Below are 10318 nucleotides of genomic sequence, written 5' to 3' on the forward strand. Positions count from 1 at the left end.
CGTCATCAGCATTATATAAACCCTCACCTGCAGCTGCAGAGCTTTGTCACCTGAAGAGCTTTGTCACTTGAGGCAGAACCCACCTGAAGACAGCCAAGATGGTAAGTGGTGAGAAAGGCTTCATTTAGGATCAATCTTTATTCTATGGACAAATATCAGCATTCATACTTGTTATTCCTTATCTTAGTTAAGGCATTATACAAAGCTCAGAACAAGAATGCTTCCCCTTTTGAACTTTTATAGCAATATTCTATAATCTAACTTTAATGTTCAGTTTGCCACCACATTACATTTTTAAATACATGATTGCATATAGCTGTTTGGCTTTCTGATTGCACCTTTTATACAAATATTCCAACATGATTAGAATGATTAGAAGATTTGTTAATGTTGATTTTTTGGATTTTGTAAATGTAACAGTGGCTTAAATTCAAGTCCACAGAAAAGACAGAAAAGGTTTGATATTAGATGCCTCTTATATCAAACCTTTTCTGTCTTTTCTGTGGACTTGTATATATATATATATATATATATATATATACATATATATGTATATATATATATATATATTTTTTTTATTTATTTTTTTTTATTTATTTATTTATTTTTTTAAACTGAGTATCTTGTCAATCAGTAACATTCATTGCGGGGGACATACATAGCTCTCACTTCTAAAGAGTGATAAAAATGTGTGGATCAAAACCAAAGCTGAGCAACAATTCAAACATTTTCATAAATTTTTCGCTTCACCTATGTGATGCTTTTCAAGATGTACAGGTGGCTCAGCTCAATCTCCTCTCACTGTGAAGTCCTGAGCTTCCTTGACCCCTGTGAGATGAGCATGCATTGTAAGGTATAATCATGGGCGCACTATGAGGCAATGGGCACATGTTGGCACAGACATGTAAAACTGCCTAAAACACACACAGATTTTGAGGTGATTTTGCATCTCCCCATTTTTTGTAGCTATTTTTTAATGTTTTCATGGTCTTTTTTTTCGCATTTTGCTCCTCTTTGTAGTTATTTTTTGTCTCTTTAGTGTAAGTCTGTGTCTCATATGGTCATTTTTTGTCTTTTTGTGGTTGTTTTGCCCATTTTGTCATTATTTTGCATTCTTTTTCAATTACCTTGCATCTCTTTGTGGTCATTTTGTATCTTTTCATGGTCTCTGCGTGTTAATGACATTTTGCAGATGAAAGCTAGGGGAGGGCCTGTGCCCATAGGCCCCTTCAGTAATCCATCCAATGGCTATTAAAGTTTTATATCTTGAGAAGAGAAGACACACAAAGTGCTGGGGTGTTTCACACTGTTCCTAAATAGTTAGGATGACTCAAATGCGCACAGGGATTCATAACGTGTGACTTAACTTAATTATTATCCCACATGCTGCCTGTGCAGTCAATGATAAACCAGTATTGATCTGAGATAAGGGATAAGACATGACATAAAGAATATGCTGTGGGTGATATCTGAGGGTGTGGTGCAGGTCTATATATATATAGGGGGGGGGGGGGTTAAAGTGCATGTGTAACCCACATAAAGTGATGCCAAGATTAAAATGGACAATGGGGAGAATTTATTGCTTTAGTGATTAGGTAAACATGGTCACTGACTTTAAAAAAAAATGCCAATGATCATTTTTCCTGATGTTATTTTTAGATGTTTTTTCAGGTTTTCTATTTTTTAATTAGTTTTTCTTTGATTATTATGTGAACACACACACTAACTGATTTGTTTGCCGATATACTGTGGCAGAAGGTCCCTTTGTGGGCGTCTTTTTATGGTTTTATTATCTATATATGATAACTACATGTCGACATAGAAACACGGCGCCTTCCTGTTTCAGTGCTTTTACAGCCAAGGGCACACTGTTTCACCCTGGTTGATCATCAACAGCTAAAAACAAGAACACCTATGATCATCGCTTTTCCCATCAGAGCACACCGAACACACAATCATGTCTATTACTCTTCAAAATATCTAAATTATATACATACATGTTTTTAAACCTGGTTAGCTGTTTTCAAATAGGCTTCAAAAATTTAAAATGTTCCCCTTATTTTGTATGAAGTGAAGTTAAATTTAAATCTATGAAAAGATTTTTTTTAAAAGATTTATCATCCATCTAACTCATTTCCCATATTCTTTTGTCATTACAGAAAGTCAAAGACATGACATTCAAGGAGGGGCAGGAGTTCAAGATCCGCATCAAGCCCAAGGACGACTGCTGCTCGTAAGTTCCTGTTAAAAGAGATCAAATAGTTAATGACATGGAATCAGTTAATTAAGAGGAAATGACAAAGCCTACTGCAAGACATGTTAATGTTTCACCAACTTCTTTCCCTTTTTCATTGCACCTTTATGACCTCTGCATTCCCGCCTCCATTGCAGCTTTGCCATCAACATCGGTCATGACTCTGACAACATCGCCCTGCACTTCAACCCTCGTTTCGACAGCGGCGGTGACTACAACACCATCGTCTTCAACTCCTTATCAGGGGGATGCTGGGGTGACGAGCAGCGTGAGGAAAACTTCCCCTTCCAACGTGGGGAGGAGTGCAAGGTGTGCTGGGAGATAATGATGGCGTCAATTGACTGTACATTAAGATACGAGGTTTAGTCTAAAGGATTTAAGTTGCGAGACTTGGATGAACACACGTGCATGACGAAGCCTTAGAGGGACAGTTCACTCCCAAATCAAAACCACATTTTTTTGTTACCTGTAGTTCTATTTGCAATCTAAATTGTTTTGGTGTGAGCTGCCAAGTGTTGGAAGAAATGTGTGCCTTCTCTCCAATATAATGGAACTATAGACGGCACTCGTCTTGTGGTGCTCAAAGCGCAAAAACAAAATTGAAATTTTTTTTTGAAAAACTCAATAGCAATGTCTCTTTCCAGAAATCATGACCTGTTACTCAAGATAAGCAGCAGAGACTTATATAGCAGTTTCATGTGGGAACTATTTTCGTTCTATCGCACTACACCTACCAACTGTATCACTGTACAGAAGGAAATCAAGTTGGTGGGATTTCTTTCAGAAACATGGGAAATGGCATCATGGCAACTTGGTAATAGATGTTTAAGAAATTACAAGAAATTAAGTAGATTTAGTTTTTTTTTTAAAGCTACAGAAAAAATGTTGAGAAAAAGAAAATAGCCAGGAAAAACAGTATTTTTAATTATATAACATAATTAAATATTTGAAATTATGTTACAAAATTATTATTATGTTACAAAATTATTTTTTTCAGGTTATTGGGGCATTTTTAATGTTCTTTTTCTTTAAAAAAAAATAATTTTTAAAAATTCAGGTAATATTGTTGGTAAATTCAGGCAACTTTCATTACTTATTGCTTTCTTCCCATATTTTTGAAGAAATAAAGCCATTTTGTTCAGGTTTCAAAGGGTTAATTTTTCAGGGTTTGGTTCAGTTCATTTCAAAAGGTCTTGGCATTGGAAACATACATCCCCTTGCCAAAGCAAAGTATAAAATAAAAACAAAATTTGAATGTACAATAAGTAGAGATCTACCAGAATTTAGTGTATATAGCTTGCATGTCTCTGCTGATTAGACACACCTCCGAAACATCCACCAAACAGGAGAAAACGTACCTCAGAGAAACCGTCTTGAGGAAACATGAGGTTTAACCTGGAAACCGTAGGAAAATGTTGCACACCGTTTTGAGATTAAATGTGCTTCAGGTGAGCCAGCTCCATAACCACCTGCAATGCCAGCCCAGGACCTGCAACAGGAGGAGAAAGCACAAAGCAGGCCAGGCAGAGCAGAGACACAATAATAACATAAGTAGGCTGACATAAATGTTCAAAGCATAGCCGCCTATTACAGTTGCCTGAACACGAGAAGAGAAAAATTGCCCTTACAAATGTTTAATTCAAGAGTAAATAAAAGTACATTAACATGTCTCAATATTAAAGGAGCTGCTTTTGGTTGAGTTTTTTTTTTTTTTGCAGAAAAGTACTTTTGCTGTTTTATATTAGTCATCTGGCTCAATCTCAAATTTCATGATGTTTTTCGCCATAAGGAGATTATTAGTGGGCTTGGTACCTGTAGTGTAACACTGGTAAGTCAACAGACGCTGAGCTATCCTATCAGGAATCTTATAGGCTCATAAAACTTAACAGCCCCTGAGAGAGACAGATGGTACCTGTCTGTCTCAGCCATTCTTTTAACACACACGTCCTCGTATCTCCAGCTGAAACTCAACACTGAAAGATGAATCATGTTCAGCCTTTCTCTTTTCTCCCTCAGTTTTACATCAACTTCAACAACGAGCAGTTTTACATCAAGCTTCCTGACGGCTGCATGGTGAACTTCCCCAACCGAATGGGAGACGTGAAGTACAAGTACTTCGATGTCAGCGGTGAGGCGAGGATCGTCGGCATCAAGATCAAGTAGAGGGTGAACTCTTGTTGACTCTTTAACCTGTCCGCCTTTTCTTCGTTGCTGAAATAGTCTGTTTTACATTACTGAGCCCAGGCCTGATTATTCATCTTTTCTTCTGGTATAAACCAACAAGGAGCAATGATGTTGTAATAAGAGAAAACGGCCTAAAGATGGAGCCACAGCACATCTTGTGTCTGTCTGTGATCTTAGCATTCACTGAGTTTCTGAATAAAATGTGAAAAAAAGAAAGTGTGTGTGTCTCCACATATCTCTCTTCACACAGCACTCTGTAACACACACACTGATTAAACACACCATACTAATCACAAATATATCTACAACTGATGTATGTTTAACTACCTATATGCAATATTCATGAAACGGACATTAGGCATTAGAAATCTAAAGAAAAGGCTACTATTTAAACATGTATATGAATCAGGAAAACTTCAAGGATATGATAAATAAAATATCATACATGTTTCAAAACAACAACAGGTAAATATAAACAAACAAACAAACAACTACATCACCATGAAACTTGTCCAGCTGATAACTAACAGTAAGAAATGTATTTTATATAACAAGTTTTCTTAAATCCTATGAGTAAACATGCAAGTCATGCTTTATCTAATCAAATATGTTCTAATTTGCATATTTACAGAACAGGACTTTGAATAATGGATAAAAACAAGATGAAAAAACAAATCTAAATTCTTGTCCATAAATCAAAAAATACTGTCAACTGTGTTTTGAATTACAAGTTTTTTGAAATGTTATTTTTACTTATGCAAATGATGCATTATCTAATTAAATACGCACAAATTTTCATACATCTCCAGAGTAAAAATCCGAACTAACATAAGCACCTGAATGTGTATTTTGGATGTTTTCTTTCCACTTATCTGAAAGAGGATGTTATGCATGCAAAATAGCCCAAAATATCACAACTGACTAGTGCATTAAAAAAAAAAGGTTTTCACCCCTCAAAATACAATCTGAACTCCACTTGAAGAGTTGTTTCTGATGTCATTTTCACATATATTCTTCCAAAAGTGAAGCTTTAGAGCCCATTGTTATTTAATATGTTGTTTCAGTGAAAGCCAAACATGAAGTAATGAAAAAAAAAGGATAATTTAAAATTGCCCCGAAAGAGTCAACATACATTTAATGGAATTAAAAACGGTTAAAACAAGATATGACTCACTGAAGCTGCATGACAACCAAAAGCGATGACTTAATAAATGTAAAATCTGGATCTGTGTCACTGTTAATTCTTATATGCAAGTTTTTTCAGAAGGATGACTTGTTAAAACTGGTATTAGACATTGCATTAAACAAATGCAGTGGAACAAGAAAGAAAAGGAAGGAAAATATTGGAAAAGAAATATTGGAACAGAGGAGTAAATAAGAATTGGTCGGTGAGGCTTGTGGTGTTGATGTGGCCAATATAGTGCCTAAACTGTATATATAGAGGACAAATGTAAGAGGAGGGATCATATATGACAGAGGTGAGACAATTTACAGAAAGACTCAAAGAAGCCGTGGCCCGAGGCTGAGGAATGTGGCACAATAAAACCACATTCCCTGGAGGGAGATGAAATATCCTTTACATGAGTGTGTAAGGTAAATGGCAAATAGGAGAGCAAAGGAAAAAATGAAGTCGTTCTTTACATTTAATTTCATTGTCTGTTAGGATATTTTTTTTTACAGCTATTGCAAAGTAATCGAGAGATAGGATAAATCCTGTCAAGATGTTTAAACGGTATAGGGAAAAAAAATTAATGTGAATACAACCCTTTTTAACTCTTTACAAACTGAGCAAGTTTGTTTGATTTCATTTAAAATATGGGTGGAAGGCAATGAAAAATGAGCAAAAAATTAGTGAAAAAAAGTTACAGGGAAATTACCTGAAAATAAAATAAAAAATTAAAAAACAAAAATGAACATGAAAATGACAAAGAAAAAGTGCCGAAATGTATTTATTTATTATAGTTTGTTATATTTCTCTCTGTAACATGATTTTAATTATAAAATTAATTAAAAAAAAGTCAAACAACACTTGGAAAAAGTGCTTAAAAATTATGATAATTATGTAACATTAATTATCAAATTATATTATGATAATTATAAATATAGTTTTCCCCTTTTCTACCTAGACATTTTTCCCAAACAAATATTTTTTTTAAATCTACTAATTTCTTGCAATTTCTAGAACATTTCTCACCAAGTTCCTCATTGCCTTTTTCCCCATTTTTTCAAAAGAAATCACACAAATGTGCTCAGGGTTCAAAGAGTTAAATACTATGATACACACGTGGAGATAAGCGTTAGATTACGTGACAAAAAGCACATATCAAACACTGTGTAATGTGTAACGTTTGCTCTCCAAACAGGAGACTTGCAATCAGACTTTCTTGTTCACAAACATCCACCTGCTGTGCTGGAAATCTCCAAAGCCTTGAAAGCTCTGGTTAAACGTTTCAGCGGAGCAGGACGTGTGTAGAATCTCACTGCATTATATTTGCAGTATTTACAAAGTTTGTAAAAAGTGCTACATCAGATCGGAAATGTCTGACAAATATCCCATTTTCCAGTTTTGTACAGAACAAAAACATCCTCTCGCAGGCCGATAAGGGTCAATAAAACTTTTCTCACTCAACTGTTAATGCTCACTGATTATTGATTCATCCACTAAAGCTCCTGCAGTGGTGTAGTCACAGCTGACCCCGGTTCAGCCCTGCTTGAACTTACAGACTGACCTTTCTGAGCCAAGTAATCTTTATAGTTCCGGGTCAGAAGAGTGTAAAGAAATGGATTGATGCAGCTATTCCCGTAAGTCAGACACGTGACAAAGAAATTCACGTAATTATGAGCAGCTGGAGACAAAGCTCGGAGGGACTCTGGAGAGAACAGTTTGGCGAGCTGCCATCCCCAGAAAGGCAAGAAGCAAGCCCAGTAGGCCACCACAATGCTGAAGATCATTGATGCGACTTTTTGTTTGAGTCCTCTCCTTCGGACAGAGCGGCTGCTACCACCTAAACTAGCCTGCACCGCCCAGTAGCGGCTGGCGAGCCCCACATACAGCCCAACAATTACCAATCCGGGAACTAAAACGCTTGTTAGAAACAGGACGGTGAGATACGCCTTGAAGGCCTCAGGGGTCCACGTGGGGAAGCAGATCCTCTTAACCAAACCAGTTGCAGTCGGTTTGCCCTCCCTGAGTCGGATCATCACCATCATGGGAAGTGTCAGCACGAAAGCCAACCCCCAGATGATCCCGGCTGCTAGCTTTCGATTACGAGACGAGGACCTGTGCGCACTGAAGGGCCTCGCAACGGCACGGTAGCGTTCCAAGCTCATCGCAACCAGAATGAAGACACTGGCATGCATTGTGAGGAGGTCGAGACTCAAAAGAATGCGACAGCCTGCGTCACCAAACAGCCAGTCGTGGGCGAAGTAGGTGCAGACCACGAAGGGGATGGTGGACAGATAGAGCAGGTCTGCAAGAGCCAAATTGATGATGTAAACGTACATGGAGCCTGTGCGGCGCAAAGCGGCAGAGCGGGTGATGATGAGTGTGTACGTGTTGCCTGCCACTCCCAAGGCGCACATGATCATCAGCGTAATACCAAGCAGGGATGTCACCCAAAGGCCTCCACTGCCTCCACTGCCACCGCCCCTCTCTCCTGGGATGCCTCATCTCCGGCGCCTGGGCTCAGGACAAGTCCCAGCTGTGGAGTGATGGTGGCATTAGGAGTGCCGTTCATTGCAGGTTCACACATCAAAGGTCAGCAGTCAGGCCCTAATGTTGAGGAGCCAATTTACACAAAGTAATATGATGGATGGCCCCTGTGTTCAACTTGAGAAGTCTGTATGAACCTTTCATGCTGTGACGCGGAGCACAGATGGACGTTGGCGGCTGGTTGAAGAAAAATTTGTCCCATGCAATTCAGGTGAAAAGTAAACATTGTTTGCAGCTTGGAAACTGTTAAAGCTAAATCTAAGAAAAGGCATTAACGACCAAAAGAGAGCCAGGATGACATAAACAGTATTAATCCACAGAGAAGATACGTAGATCACTGACATTTCAAGTTGCTTCAGTTTTTATGAAGCTGCCTGTGTCTTGTAGTATTGATCCCCAAAAATAAAGTCATCCACACAGCCATGATCCCACGTTTCTCCAAAATCAGGGTAAGTCCGAAGTATCAACTTGACAAACTGTGTCTAAAATCCACTGCAGTACCAATGTGTCCTTGAGCAAAACCTCTGTCGACATTTCCAAAAGACTCCTTAAGGCAATTCACCTCTTCTTCTTCATTTGTCTTTCTCTATCCATGTGCTGACCGCAGTACACGTCCAGTTAGATTTAAGAAAAATCTTGATTGATCCAAGTGGGGTTGAATAATCAGGTGAACTATATCCAGTCAAACTTCATTTCGTTTCTCCCTTCAAGATTTCTACCTGAGTACAGACACCTAAGTAGTATAGATGATTAGCTTCACCAAAATGATCTGAGTGCCTGGATGAATGCCTCACCGCCGCTCCTCTAAACCTCCATTAACGATTTAATGCATGACAGATGAACCTTGGGTCCATTTGACTGACTGGTTTGATAGAGGACTGTTGTGTCTTTGGGGTTTACGTGGTCACAGTCCTCTCCCCTCTCCTCTCTCCTCTGTCCTCCCTCTTTCTCACCAAGGTGAAAAACTAGCATGGGCCTATAGATTTACGAGGTATTCCTCTCGGGCCTCCTGTCTCTGTAGATTTAAACACCCAGAAATCACAGGTGGGGGCAACATGCGTACACAAAAAGGAGTGTATTTATGAATTTCAGCTGATTTTAGGGATATAACCTCTTAAGTTCTGCTGAAATCCTTAAGAATGATTGTAAACTTCGATCATTTAACCCGTTGAAACCTGAGCAAAATTGAGTTCTTTCAAAAACATAGGAAGAAGGCAACTAGCAATTTAAGAGATTACCCCAAAATCTGCAAAAAAGTAAAAAGTTACAAGAAAAATTCCTGAAAATGAACAAGAAATAAAAAGTTAAAAAAAAAAAAGAACAATGAACAAGGCAATAACCTGAAAAAAAATATGTTAAACAAAATAACACATGGCAAGAAATTGGCAAAACATAAAAATGACATGAAATTAGTTATTACAAACCAAAACAGAGGGGATTGTTGTCCTGAAAACAATATTTATGCTTATTCTTATTATATTTAAATATATATATATATATATATATATATATATATATATATATATATATATATATATATATATTTTTTTCTAAACATTTGCCATTATTTTTAATTTAGAATTTTCTGATAATTTTCTTCTTATAAACTAATTTTCAGATCAATTACTTGTCACATTTTATCAATTTCTTGCTCGTCCTTAAATTTTCCGGTTGGCTCAGGTTTTAGAGGTTTAAATGCTTGTGAAAGGCTTCTGAATGCAGCACAAGAAAACTAATGATGATTCAGGTTTCAAAGGGTTAATCAATCATTTAGTTATTTATCACATGGAAATATACAATGTACAACCCCAGGACCTAGTTTGGGAAAAACTCCTTCAGTTTTAATAGAGATTACAGTGAGAGACTATTTAAAAATAATTAATTTACTAATTTTGTGCATAAATCTCAGAATCAGAGTTCCTTGACAACTTCCAGGGGAAATCACGTTTATTAGTGATCGTCAATATTTTTATAAGGTATGTCAGTCAGCCATGCTCAAGCATAAACATGCCTTTAAAAAAAATGACACCAAATTAATATTTAATGTGAGTACCTCTTTCAAAAAAACAAACCAAAAGCCAAAACAACAAAAAACATGAAAGGAAAAACAAAAAAGGCAAAAACAACAACAACAAAGAGACACTATTAAAATGTATGTATTTTTAGGT

At 37.1% G+C, this 10318-nt stretch overlaps 1 protein-coding gene and 1 pseudogene across 1 annotated transcript; one reads left to right on the forward strand and one right to left on the reverse strand.

Annotated features, from left to right (window-relative positions):
- The first annotated feature begins 59 nt into the window (after window positions 1-59).
- Window positions 60-4633, forward strand: lgals2b (lectin, galactoside-binding, soluble, 2b). The gene is made up of 4 exons (XM_042485796.1): window positions 60-101; window positions 2160-2233; window positions 2392-2563; window positions 4271-4633. The coding sequence occupies exons 1-4, from the start codon at window positions 99-101 to the stop codon at window positions 4415-4417; spliced, it is 396 nt and encodes a 131-aa protein (XP_042341730.1). The 5' UTR covers window positions 60-98; the 3' UTR covers window positions 4418-4633.
- Window positions 4634-6661: 2028 nt separating this feature from the next.
- LOC121942482 lies at window positions 6662-9421 on the reverse strand (annotated as a pseudogene).
- Between the last annotated feature and the right edge of the window lie 897 nt (window positions 9422-10318).

The sequence above is a fragment of the Plectropomus leopardus genome, chromosome 4 (genome assembly GCF_008729295.1).
Source record: "Plectropomus leopardus isolate mb chromosome 4, YSFRI_Pleo_2.0, whole genome shotgun sequence".
NCBI lineage: Eukaryota > Metazoa > Chordata > Actinopteri > Perciformes > Serranidae > Plectropomus > Plectropomus leopardus.